The sequence below is a fragment of the Castor canadensis genome, chromosome 14 (genome assembly GCF_047511655.1).
Source record: "Castor canadensis chromosome 14, mCasCan1.hap1v2, whole genome shotgun sequence".
Classification (NCBI taxonomy): Eukaryota; Metazoa; Chordata; class Mammalia; order Rodentia; family Castoridae; genus Castor; species Castor canadensis.
The window spans coordinates 9,950,260-9,963,558 of record NC_133399.1 but is presented as its reverse complement, the minus strand read 5'-3'; the positions used below and the strand labels follow the sequence as shown (position 1 = coordinate 9,963,558).

At 41.1% G+C, this 13,299-nt stretch overlaps 1 protein-coding gene across 3 annotated transcripts in view; it reads left to right on the top strand.

The window, feature by feature from the left end:
- The first annotated feature begins 331 nt into the window (after positions 1–331).
- Positions 332–13,299, top strand: part of LOC109688271 (uncharacterized) — a 123,457-nt gene continuing 110,489 nt past the window's right edge. Inside the window, exons 1-2 of one of the 3 annotated variants that reach the window (XM_020166585.2) lie at positions 332–483; positions 3,779–3,919. In XM_020166585.2, the coding sequence (XP_020022174.2) occupies positions 3,887–3,919 (33 nt within the window). In that variant the 5' untranslated portion in view covers positions 332–483; positions 3,779–3,886. The remainder of the gene's footprint in view (positions 484–3,778; positions 3,920–13,299) is intronic. The other 2 variants (XM_074053368.1, XM_074053369.1) reach the window with 2 other exon arrangements.

Genomic DNA, 13,299 nt, shown 5'->3' with positions numbered 1-13,299 from the left:
ACACGGGAGCGAGAGGAAACTTGATAAAAGTACCGATTTGCAAGCACAGCGTAAGATGTTCAGGAGGCGTGGGGAGAAGCAGGTGTCTGGTCTGGAAAGTCGGGACTGGTTCTGCTCAACACACTTAGAGCCAAGGCTGGGCCAGGTTCGCCCAAGGGGAGGAAGCCTAGACCGCGGGGAGCGGTGGGAGGAATTTGTCCTCTGTGTTCTAGAACCTGGCAGAAAACGCCCTCCTCTCACCCCGTCGTCAAGGGGCGGGGCCTGGATCATTATCCAATCAGAATGGAGTGCGGAAGGAACTGACCAATGAGGAGCGCGGATCTTAGGACGTACCTGCTGCCCAAAGCACTGCCTTCCTTTCAGGAACCGCCATACTTGATCTCCGCGTCTAAGCCGGGAGAAGCCCCAGGTTTCCCAGCCTTGGCCTCTCTGTGTCCCCTGACTGCAGGAGCCTAAGGACGACGCCGGGTGTCTCGGGAAATGGTGAGATTTCAGCCGGGGTGGCAGAGCCGCGGCGGGGACGGGCCAGATGCTGCGGTGGCCCCTGTGTGCTGTGCGTCCTCCCCCGGCTCTGCTCGTCCTCGCTCCTCTGGGCCGCAGGTGGGGCTGGGCCGGAGCCGGGACTGGCGTTTGTCCCCTTTGTCATGTAAACAGCCTCCTTGGCCTCCCACAGCCCTGTGGGTGGCTTGGCCCCGCGTGTCCCCAACAGTGACGGCGGTCATGGCGACTCCTGCCCCTTCGTGGGAGGGGTGTTCTGCGGGGTTGGGGTCCCCGTGTCTCCTCGCTGGCGCCCCGCTGAGTCTTTAGGGTTGGGAAGGGTCGTGAGAACCCCACGACCTGTCCCCAGGCCATGTTTTTGACGCTGGCCACGCACCCCATCACCAAAACTCTGAGAAGGACGGTCCCTGTGCCTAGTGGCTAGAGGGGGAGGGGCGGGGACACCGCTACCCTCTATGACGTCACATTAACTGTGCTTCACTGTTTCTAGACCGGGTTTTACAAAGGAAAGGCTATGGGTTGGATATGAGGGGACCCTCTTTGAACAGGGTGCAGCAGCAGGGACGTGGTAGCCAAGGTCAGATCAGACACTGGGAGCCAGTTGTTTTTGTCTCACAGAAGAAAGACTTAGGAGGACACTGGGGACCATCGAGGATCATTAAATGCAAGCCAAAAGTTGTGTGGACCTTGTCTTGCAGGGTCCATTGGAAACAATGTGTCGATTTGTGAGGCGGTTCCTACATAAACCCACAATGTTAATTACATCTTAATGAGGTCTGGACCTCATCTTTATATGGACTGTTTGAGACTTTTTGCAGAATTTATGTAGAACTCGGCCAAAAAGCTGCAGGGCAGGAGATTCACAAAAGTGGGTGACTTAACGTGTCACAGAGAGGTTAACCCTGGGTCAGGATAGTGTTTATTGTCTGTCTCTTGTGGAGTTTTTGGCTGCCTGTGGTTCTGCCTGGCATGCTGCTTCTGCTAAGCCTGCTTCTCCCTGATGTTTGTGTGGTGGGAGCCACTTCTACCTAGCTGACACCTAAGACCCTCTCCTGTGGTCTTAGGCGAGGAGGATAAGGGCTGTTCTTTTTAGGGAGGACACAGGAGTAAAAGAAGGTGGGGGGGGGCTAGGAAGAACTTTGGAGGGAGCAACATCAATCCTGCACCAGAGAAGACTGTCAGCCTGTCCTTTGGGCCACAGTTCAGGTGAAATGGTTTGCAGTCTCAGGCCAAGGGTAGGTCAGAGATCCCAGGCCTGGAAGAAGGAGAGAAAGTTAAGTAAAGTTCATTTTTACAATTAGCACAATAAACCATGTTTCTCTTTTTTTGGCGGTGCTGGGGGTTAAACCTAGGGCCTGATTCTTGCTAGGCAGGTGCTCTACAACTTGAACCATCCTGCTGCCTACTGTGTTTGTGTTGGGTGTTTTGGAGACCTAGTCTTGGGAAGTATTGGCCCATTCTGGCCTCCATCCTGACAGTCTCAGCCCCCCTAATAGCAAGGGTTACAGACTTTTTCTGTTTTGTTTCTTATAATCAGTTAACCAACACAAATACTGGAATTTGAAAAGTGTGTACGTAATGTTGTATGTTAAAAGAAAAATTAAAGTGGGAGTGTTGTGGAAGTATGGTCAGACAAGAAACCAAGTGACACTTGGAGGAGTGGAGAACTCAGATTTTATTTTTTACACCAGCGGGCTCAGACGTGTACCTGTGTCTGAGCACTGAACAGAGGATTCACAAGATATTTAAAAGGTAGTTCAGGGCATCAGTTACAAAAATATGCTCAGGTTATGGTGTCCTAACCAGTGAGATTGTTTAGGTTAATTAGGCTGGTCAAGAGCTAGGGACCTAAAGTTGTTTAGATAAGAACAGCAGGGGAGGCCTGCTTTGGAAAGTTTATTTACAAGTAGAGACAAAGAAAGGCAGGAATGGGTGCTTATCTCTGCATGGTGCCTTTTATCTGAACTTTTGCATGGCTGTAATGGGTAATTCCTCACAGTACTGTCCAGGGTTACAGCTTTTAATTGACAGTTTACCATGTTTTATGGCCCTATTTCAAGGCTATCTTCCTCTTCAGGAGGACTGTGCAAGTGTAGCAGGATGGGGTTTGCTTGTACTCAGCTCCTTTTTTCTTAGGATAAAGTTCTGGTCCTTGGGACTTTTTTTTGATGATGCTTGCATTTGAACTCAGGACCTGGGAGACAAGTGCTCTATCACTGGAGGCACTCCACCAGCCCTGTTTTGTGTTGGGCATTTTCGAGATAGCATAGGATCAATGATTTGACCAGGCTGGCTGTGATCCTTCTGATCTCTGCCTCCTAAGAAGCTAGGCTTGAGTCACAATTGCCTGGCTGCAGTAAGACTTCTTGTTTTTGTTTGTTTATACATTTATTCATATGTATATGCATTGTTTGGGCCACTTCTCCCCCTCCCCCTCCTCCCCATCCCTCTCGCTTCCAGGCATTCTGCCTTCTCCAATTTTGTTGAAATGAAAACATAAGAGTTAATGTGAAGACATAGCATTTTTGCTAGTTTGAGATAAAGATAGCTATGCAGAGAGATTCCTAGCATTGCTTCCATGCACATGTGTATTACAACCTGCATGGGTTCATCTCAACTAGACTTCTTCACTACTTCCAGGTCACTTTCCCATAGTGGCCTCTGCCAGTTTAAGCTTACTTTTTTCACTTCTCTACAGTGGGCCCATCAACCACTTTCAAATTTTAGGTTTCCTTCCCTTTCCCTGTTCCTCCTGTACGTGTTCTCCCCTTAGTGTGTGACCCATGTCCAATAATATTACTGCATTTGTTTTAGGTCTGTAATCGCATATGAGGGAGAACTCTTCTTTAATCACCACTGTTTACCAGGATTACAACCTTTGGGGTAGTAGTAGACATAGTCAGTTACTTGTTTTGCAACACTGAGTTAGTATCCTCAGAGTGTAATTTGTGCTAATTGAGAAAGCCTAAGGCAGTGTGAAATAAGTACACCATTGGGTTCTTCCATGTGGAGAAAAGGCTTTGTGTGGATGTGTAGTACATAAACTATTTGGTCTTTGTCCCAGTTTCAGGCACGGGGATGCTAACTTCCCTGGAAATCTTGGGGAATGGGGTGACTTTGGTTGTTTGTCACAAGCCTTTTGGAGATAATGTCTCAGTCTCTTCAGAAGAGACTTGTGTGTAAGATTAGGATGTTTTTAACCTTGTGAATGTGGATTTTCCTGTGTAAAGTAAGTAAGCAGCCATCTTTCCCTGACTGCTGCCTCTTTTTTCCTGTGTAGATGCTCATTCCTATAAAATACAACTTGACTGAAGTATTCCAGGAATTCCTTTCAGGATTTGAGTGCAAGACGGTGGTTTCCTTGTTTGGAACCTGAGTGGGTACAGTGATGAGATCTGAAGAAGCAAAGTCAATTCCTTTAGTAAGTCATTTGTTTCATACTAAGAAGTAATGAGAATATAAACATACATGGAATCATCATGTATGTCTTCTGATGGGTTCCCTGATTTATTACCAACAAATCATAGAGTGGAATTTTAGTTCGCTTTAGTTTTAGTCACTAAGCACAATATTACTTGGTTTCATAAAATTTGTATGATTAATATTGCAATTCATATACCATTACTATTATGCTAGAAGACATTTCTGTTTTATCTGTTGACATTCCCAAGTAAAGCTATAATATTTATTGGTGGGCATAGTGAATGATCATTCATGAGTCCGCTCTAGTTTTTTAGTAGGAATAGTTTATAAGAAGACAAGTTCAAACATCCAATTTTTGTCTTTCAGTTATTCCCTGAGGATGGGCTCAGTTCCCCAAGGAGTAAGTTGTTTCTCTCTCTCTCTCTCTCTTTTGGTGATACTGGGAAAAAGTTAGGGCCTTACTCTTGCTAGACAGGTGCTTGACCATTTGAGCCACTCACCACCACTTTTTGTGTTGGATATTTTCTCTTTTTTTTAACCTTACCAATTTTTAAGTTGTTTGCTGGAAATAGAGTTTTTTTTTAAATCCACTAATTACTTTTCCATGTAAAAGAAAAGGTCAAATAATATCAATACTTAACATTTTGCTGTAAAATTAATTAACCAGGATGTAAAGGGTTTTTGACAATGACCCTATGTACAGCCATCTTTTACTCAAGTGACCCTCCAAGCTAATTGTTTGTCCTCCTTTTCTTGACTTTTTTTTTAAAGCTAGTCCTACAGTAGAGCACCAAAAGCTTTTTTATTCCTTTTCAAAAGGCGGGGACACTTCAAATTACAAATACTCTTCTCAGTACTTTATTCTGATGAAGCATCATATGGCAACTCCTTTCTTAAAAACAGGAAGTGCCATTTTATTTCCTTAAATTCAAACCTGTTCCATTCTATTCTAAGCAAAAATAGAAAAGACGAACACAGATCCAGAGAGCACTATTAAGAAATAACTTTCTCAAAAATATTGCAGTAAACAAGATCATTTAAATGCCCAGAGTGTTAACTGATGTTTTCATCAAGTAGTAAGTTTTAACAGTTCCAAGAATAGATCCACAGTGTATAGCTAGCCTGAAGGCAAATAGGTATTCAAGAATCAACTAATAATGATTAATTATAAACCTGCTTTGTCAAAAGTCCTTTGTTCTCAACAGTTTTTAAAGCTGATAGAAAATTTATAATAATCTAAAATCCTGAATCTATTGTAAAAGTAACTACATTTTAAATGTTTGACACTATAATCTCAATAGCTATTTGAGTCAAGAATACATTTTTAGGCACTACAGCTTTGATTTAATACTCTAAATTTAAAACTCTGAACTGAACTTGGAAAAAATACTGTGGTTTATGATGTTGGAAATGGATAGGTTAATTGTAGGAATTAGTACAATTATTTAAATACTAATATTGTATAAATTATAGAGAAAAGAGACTTCATGGTTTTGTGTGTGTGTGTGTGTGTGTGTGTGTGTGTGTGTGTGTGTGTGTGTGTGTGTCTGGGCCTTTCTAGGCAAGAGCGCTATTGCTCTGGGTGTGAGCTACTCCCCCAGCCCTGTCTTTGCTTTTGAAATCTCCTCATTAACATATTCCTCTCGGCAAGCAATTTTCAAACAACTACCTTAAGTATAAACCAGTATTAATAATATTTAAAATCCAATTTAAAGCTCATCAAATTAAAATCAGCTTGTTATTGCAATGAACAATAATTTCTCTGTAGAGAAGGACCCTATGGACAACAAACTGCCCATGTTTTCTGTCATTTTGCAATATTGGGGAAAACACATTATGTCCCAGTTGCAGCAGAGCTAATTAATTTTTTTCAAACTTCACGTTCAACTTTGAGAAAAAGACACAAATAAATTTTAAATGATGCCAATACGATCTAGGTAAATACTTACATAGATGTGACCATTAATGACTCAGCTGTTTATAATGAAAATGCAGATAGTTTCTTGCTCTCCCTCCTAAGACAAGAGACTTTTATAAGATTCATGTACTTTGTCCTCTGGCAATGCACACCCCCACTACTTCACCAAGTGCTCTTTAGAAAAAACTATCTGGAATACCTGGACTAAAGTTACATTTCTTTATTTGAAACGCTGTACTATGCATTTCCTTCACATTTTCCAAAAACATTTATTCTAACACCAGGGTTTCTTAATAATTTGTCCACACCTCAAACATATCCGAAGCATTAATTGAGTGCTAGAGTTTTGTATTATTTGTGTTTTCACTCACAGTGTCATAAATTTTAAAGTATGAATCCTTTACATGATTTTAGGCCATGAATTAGATGTTACATTGCATAGCTTCCATGATTAATGAAATATTTTGATAGATTGGGCTTTCAGAAGGTCTTTGTCTTTCATATTTATTTTTACTTAGTGTATAGACAAACATTTAAAAGTTTTTCATCCAGATTTGGCTCAGTGTCATGAAAACATCACAGAGTTCAAGATCCATTAGACAAATGCAGCCTTGTAAGGGCATACATTCTTGTAGGTCAATTTGCAAAGGAGAACTATCTTAATGACCCTGTAGCTTATTTGAAAAAACACTCCTTTGAAATACTTTTTACATTTGTATCTGTAGCATCCTTCCAAAGATGCTGAAGATCCATATGATGTCACCATTTTTTTCACTGATACAGGGATAATAAGGATCTTTACATTCCCCAGGAAAAAATAAACACATGGTACTGTGGTACTACCTCCATTTTATTGGGGCCCATGATCCCATCTATGTAAAGACTAGAATTCTGCATCTGTGACACCTCATAGATTTTGGCTACTATGTCACTGGAGATGACATACGCAGTGCTGGTCCCATAGTCTGGGTAAGTTGGTGGCTGGTACATTTCATAGGAAAAATTATATTTGCTGCTTTTATTCATAATGGCAGCAGCACCACGATGAACATGATATATCAAAAAGTCTTGAACACCCATTTGTTCTAATTCTTGATGGTATTCAATGAGATTTGGCATGTGCATAAAAATGTCATCATCAACTATCATCAAAATCTTGCTGAATTGTAGCATTGTTCACTCCACTGCTCAGTTTTGGGCCTGTATACAGAATGACAAAGAAACAAGTCATAGTAATTCTGAAAACCACAGGGTCAGAACCTGAGTATGGGGCACAAGCGTTCTTTCTTCATAGCTCTTTGTGAATGAGTCATCTTTAACCTACCATGAATCATTGCCCTATTTTCAGCACTGGGTCTAATGGCTCATTCTAGGCAAGCATACATTTTTTTTTTCTTTCTGTTGTTTTATTTTTATGTTTTCACTACTGTGACTTTAACTTGGGCCTTAGGGTTGCTAGTTAAGTGCACTGCTAATTGATCCTCACTTCTAGCTAACTTTTTCTCTAAATTACCAAACTTGGATATTCTATTACGTGGACACAGTATGGATTAACAAAATCTGAGTATTAGAAAGAGAAGTGGGGTGTTGCTAGAACAAGAACTCCGACATGGCAGTGGCTTTAGAACTTGGTTATGGACAGATGGGAGAAGGCTTTATATCTGAATGAAACAGGAAGGGCAATTCTGATAAGGGCCTGGGGAGAACAGCTGTCAGGAAAGCCTGAGTTCTCGTACATAAGTGGCTTTGAATAGAATGTTGGTAGAGACACAGACAGCATAGGCCACTCCCAGGAGACCTCAAAAGTGAGGAGGTCTTTTGTAAATTGGGATGGAATTGCCATCCTTATTACCATGAGGCAAAGAATTTGCCTGAATGATATTTGTGTCCCAGAACTTTATGGAGTGGAGAACTTCCAAGTGATGGAGGAGGATATTTGGCAGAAGAAATCTGAGCTGCAGTGTTGGCTGGTTGACAGCTTCTGTTTCTGGCTTCTAGGAAAAAGTAGAAAGAGAAAAACCTCATAAAGAATAATGTTTTTCTGGGAGCAGTGATGCACACCTGTGATTTCAGCACTCCAGAATTTGAGTTCATCCTAGGCTACATTGAAATACCCTTTCCATCCTCCCAAATTCTCAAATCCAAGGGAAAGTAGAAGGTAAAGATCTGAAAAACTCTCAGCCTAGCTGTGTCGGATACCAAGTTATTCTGTCCAAGAAGCATTATTAAGGTGATTTTCATGGATGGAATTAAATCACATGTTCTTATATCTGTGCAATGGAGGAAATTGTGAAGTGTTGATCTTCAAAGCAGCTTAGCCCATGACTAGCTAAGACATAAGCATACAAAGTTTAAACAGTGTGTTAGGTGCCATTGGCTTATGCCTGTGATCCTCTCTACAGTCTTTGATGGTGATGATCTCCGTTCAGGGTAACCTGAGCATAGTTCACAAGACCCCATCTCCAATATAAACAGAGCAAACTGGAATGGCGGTGTGGCTCAAGTGGGAGAGCACCTGTTTTGCAAGCATGACATCCCAAGTTCAAACCCCACATCCATCAAAAAAATTTGTGTATGTGTATATGTATGTTTGTATACACACAATCATACAAACATAAATATATGTTTGTGTTTACACACATGCACACACATATAGAAGGAGATGGCATCCATGTAAATAATGTGGGAAAGCCTCTAGTCAGCCCTGGTGAATTTGATATAAATTAGCATGCTTACTCTAGTGAGAAATCCTGAGTAGATGACATGTTGCAAAGTGTTCACTTAGCCAATATCTAAGAATGCACTTAAGATCTTAATGTTTCCAATATAGCCAGGCAGAGTGGCTCTCACTTACATTTCTAGGTAGTTTGGAGGCTGATATTTGGAAGATTCCATCAATGCTAAATGGGCTAGTGGTTCATGAGACCCTATCTTCAAAATCTCTAGAGAAATATGGGCTGGAGTTATGGCTCTAGTTGTAGACTCCTTGCTTTGCAAGCACAAAGACCTGAGTTCAAATCCTACATCCACAAAAAACAGGTAAAATATGTAAAATGCTTACCTTGTACACTTTTGATATTCAGTAGTATTCATGATTGCCTATGTTTACAGAAAAGGCTGTGCCTAGGAATGCTTCTATCATGTCTCTATTATATTTTCTTGCTATCCCCCATTCCATGAGTGTTCACCCTTGACCACAATGCCTTAGTTTTCCATTCCCTCATTTTCACATATGACTTCTGACTTGTAAACATTACAGCTACATATTTTCTTTTTTTTTTTTTAATCTTTAGAGTCTAATTTTATGTTGTTTTTTAAAAATTTTTATTTTATTCATATGTGCATACAATATTTGGGTCATTTCTCCCCCCTTCCCCCCCACCCCTGCTCCCTCCCTTACCCCCCCTTACCCCTCAGTACATGGCAGAAACTATTTTGCCCTTATCTCTAATTTTGTTGAAGAGAGAGTATAAGCAATAATAGGAAGGACCAAGGGTTTTTGCTAGTTGAGATAAGGATAGCTATACAGGGAGTTGACTCGGATTGATTTCCTGTGCATGTGTGTTACCTTCTAAGTTAATTCTTCTCGAACTAACCTTTTCTCTAGTTCTTGGTCCCCTTCTCCTATTGGCCTCAATTGCTTTAAAGTATCTAGAGCTGAGTATTTTCCAATAAACGTTCATTTCACACCTGAACTGGGACCAGGTTGTCCACTGAAGATCTCAGTACTAAATATCTACTTTTTTAGAACAATTTTCTTTTTTTTTTCTTAGCACACTCTGCCCTTCAGGACTGTGGAGAAAACATAACTGTTGTCCTATCCACTGTGCTCCTCTCAAACCAAAATTTTCCTCCTTCGTTGTGTTCTTGAGATTCTGTCCTTGCACATAGACCACTACCTTCTTGTGACCATTATTTTCAGATATTTTTCTAGCCAGTTTTTTGTTTTTCATTAAGCTTTGGTCTCAACACACAAACACACCAAAATACATACATGTACACACACACACACACACACACACAGAGAAAGAATAAAAATTTGATCAAAGTGTCTCCACATTTCTGTTAGAGACCTTCCAGGAACCTCAAGCCAGCACATGGGCCTCTGCTATTCTGTGACCTCCTTATTCAAACATGGACTTGTGCATTGCTTCTCCTAATTCAGATTTAAACTTAAGACTCTTGAAGATTATCAATAGATGGGAGAAGTGTAAACAAACTTAGGTAAAAGCTCGGAATAATGAAAGAAAATGAACCTATAATGACTCCAGAAAGCTAATAGTCTGATGTGTAGATTTGATGCATCAGCAGTTGGAGGTTCCCTAAGTTGATTCTTAAGGAATGGTTTTTGTCCCTCCTTACTTAGTAAGGATCACCTTTGGGAAATATCTGACACCAAAACATAAGTGCTTCTTTAAGTCTTATAGATGAATAGTGAACCATTTCTCAAACTTTCATTTCTCCATGTGATTAAGAGTGATGTACAAGTAATAGATAACCCAGTTTTGTTGCATGTTCATCCGGTATTGTGTAATATCAATCATAAGTTGGTATGCATAAAGTAAAATGATTAAATGAGTTCTTTCCAAGGGCTTTATTCTACAAATCAGTAACAAGATTTGGTGACACTTACACAATAATAACATATAACCAACCAAATAAAATAGCATTTTCAGGTGTATATGGAAGAGAATGGACTCTTTGGCTTGCCTAATAGGGTGTCATGGAAATTAGAGAGCCCCTGATCTCATTTTCTGTATATAGGCAGGACATTCAGCATCATCTCTAGAAACTAACTCTCTAAGCTAGGTATGAAGTGGACATTCCTTTTTTTTTTTTCTTCTTTAGGAGGTACTGGGCTTTGAACTCACTGCCTAGTGCTTTGTCAGGCAGGCTCTTTACTACTTGCACCACTCTGCCTGTATAAAGACAGTCCTTGAATAAAAATTTGAAATTGACACTTTGATAGTGGACCCCCTGTACTGGGTGTCTTTTTGTCCTGTGCTTGTAGTGCAAAAACTGAGCATGTAGCCAGGTGCTGATAACTCATGCCTGTAGTCCTAGGTAGCCAGAAGGCAGAGATCAAGAGGATCATTGTTTGAAGCCAGGCCAGGAAAATAATTGGGAAGACTGTATCTTGAAAAACTGAACACAGAAAAGGGCTGGTGGAGTAGCCAAAGTGGTAAAGAGCTTGCCTAGCAAGCATGAGGCCCTGAGTTCAAATCCCAGTGCCACAAAAAAAAACCCACCAAAAACTTAAGGATGTGCTCATGCTAGAGTGACTGTTTCCAGAGCAATTGAGAAAGGTACCACTCTCAGGCTCATTCTGAGGCACATGGGGTGCGAGGCTGTCATGATTCACAGACCTTGGTATTATAGGAATAAGTGAGACTTAAGAAATATGTAACTAGCTCTTTCTGTAATCTTTCTGGGCCATTATATGGTGTGCATGATTTTCCTGACTGGTGGTCTGAAGAGTACCAACCATGCTGAGAAGAGAGGCAAAAGCCTGGTCCTGGTGGGCCACCCTAATGGTGTCTGGTTTGTAACTGATGATGACACAGGATTGCAGAATTTAAATCATTGATGATCACAGAACTGGGAAAATTGTTAACCTCACAGGAGGATTAAGCTCATTTGAAGTTCAGCTCAAAGATGTAGAAAAATGTCAAAATCATCTGCTCCCATCTTGTCAGTCTCATTGCATTGTACTGATAAGCAGCTAGTACACTAGCCACCAGGAAGGAAGATGGAAATACACAAGAGTGAAAATCCTAGGATTCTTTTTCTTGGAATGTAAAACATTCATAGAAATAAAATGCCTTGTGTCAAAAAAAAAAAGTGGGGTGTACACAGATTGACTACCTTTTTCTATTTTACCAAATCAGGATAAGAAAAAACAAAACCTATTGCTAGAAGGATATTTGTGATGATAAGAGAGAGCACATAATACGAGAATACACAAGGAAAATTTACTATATATGTTTTACATGTGAAAATATTTCTCCACTTTATTCTTTTCCATGTTATTGCACTGTGCACCAATAATCACTCCATCAGGTTTTGCTGTGTCACATGGAACCAGTACTCCATCAGACAGCTTTGTAAAGCTGTGTTGTCCAGACACCAGTGGTTCACTCCTGTAATCCTAACTACACAGGAGGCAAAGATCATCCTGGGCAAATAGTTCACAAGTCCTGATCTTAAAAAAAAAAACACCTATCAGAAAAAAGGGCTGGTGGTGTGGCCGATGGTGAAGGTCGTGAGTTCTGCCAAAAAAAAAAAAAAAAAAAAAGCTGTGTGACTTCCATTACCAAACTGTAAATTCCTTTTACTTGCTACTGCCTTCCTTCACTCTTTTCCCATCTCTGAATCCTAGGAAAGATAGTTTACAAGTGAGTTTCACTCATCTCATTAAAAAGGAGGACCCTGTCTGGGCCAGGAAGCCCTCTGGAACCAGTAATGGAAGATATGCTAGTGTTTTAGAGATATCCAAGAAGACAGAAATGTTAAGGAAGAGAATTTAGGGTAAGAGTCCAGATAATTCAAGTACAGATGTCTCATTGCCATGTCCATTGGAGGTGCATAAGGGAGTAGAAGGTTATGCAATAGACTTCCCCTCCTCCTGAAATAGCTTTTTTGAATCCTTCAAAACTAAAGAGTATCCTGGACACCCTAGTCTGTCCACACACCCTAAAAGCTGGAGAGGTTCCTGGAAAACTCCAGCCTCTCCCCATTTCCATTGAGGGTGCATGGAAAGACATCAGTGTTGTTAGCTGGGATGTAATGTGGGCCAGCTTTGATGGGGAGCAGGTTCTCCTTGCCATTGACCACACTGGGCTTCCTGCTCATCTTTCCCAGGGCCCTGGAGCTGTGTCTGTCTCAGGTGTGGATGCAGTGAATAGCTGATAGTTATCCACCAGGTGAGAAGCTATCAGAAGTCTTGGCTCACAGATGAGCCAGTTAGGGAAAGTGGGTTTATTGGAGAGTGATGGGGTAAGGAAGTAAGGCAATAGGCAAGCAGTGACTTAGTGAAGGGTGGAAGCTAATGAGATGAATGACAGCCCCTCATTGGGTTGTTGTCAAGTTGTGAGTGTTTGTAGTGTTGGGAGATCAGCTCCTTTCCTAGACCACTAGTGGTTTAGCTAAAGGTGTGGTGTGGTGATTACTCAGGACCTTCAGCCTGTTTTGTTCACCACATTTGCAACATCACTAAGATGTCTGTAAAGGAGATGTGTACCTGACACTTTATAGAGAAGCTCACTGTGGGTATATTAAGATGAGGTTCTGGAGCTCAGCATTATTTTGTTGACAGACTGTTCTCTGTCAGTTCTATTCCACATTCTCACTGAGTGAAGGAGACATCCTGTCACTGACCATCTATGACCCAAGGTCTGTTTCCCCCATACATCCACATGCAGTGAGGAATAGACCTTTGTGGAACTATGGGAATGGAATGG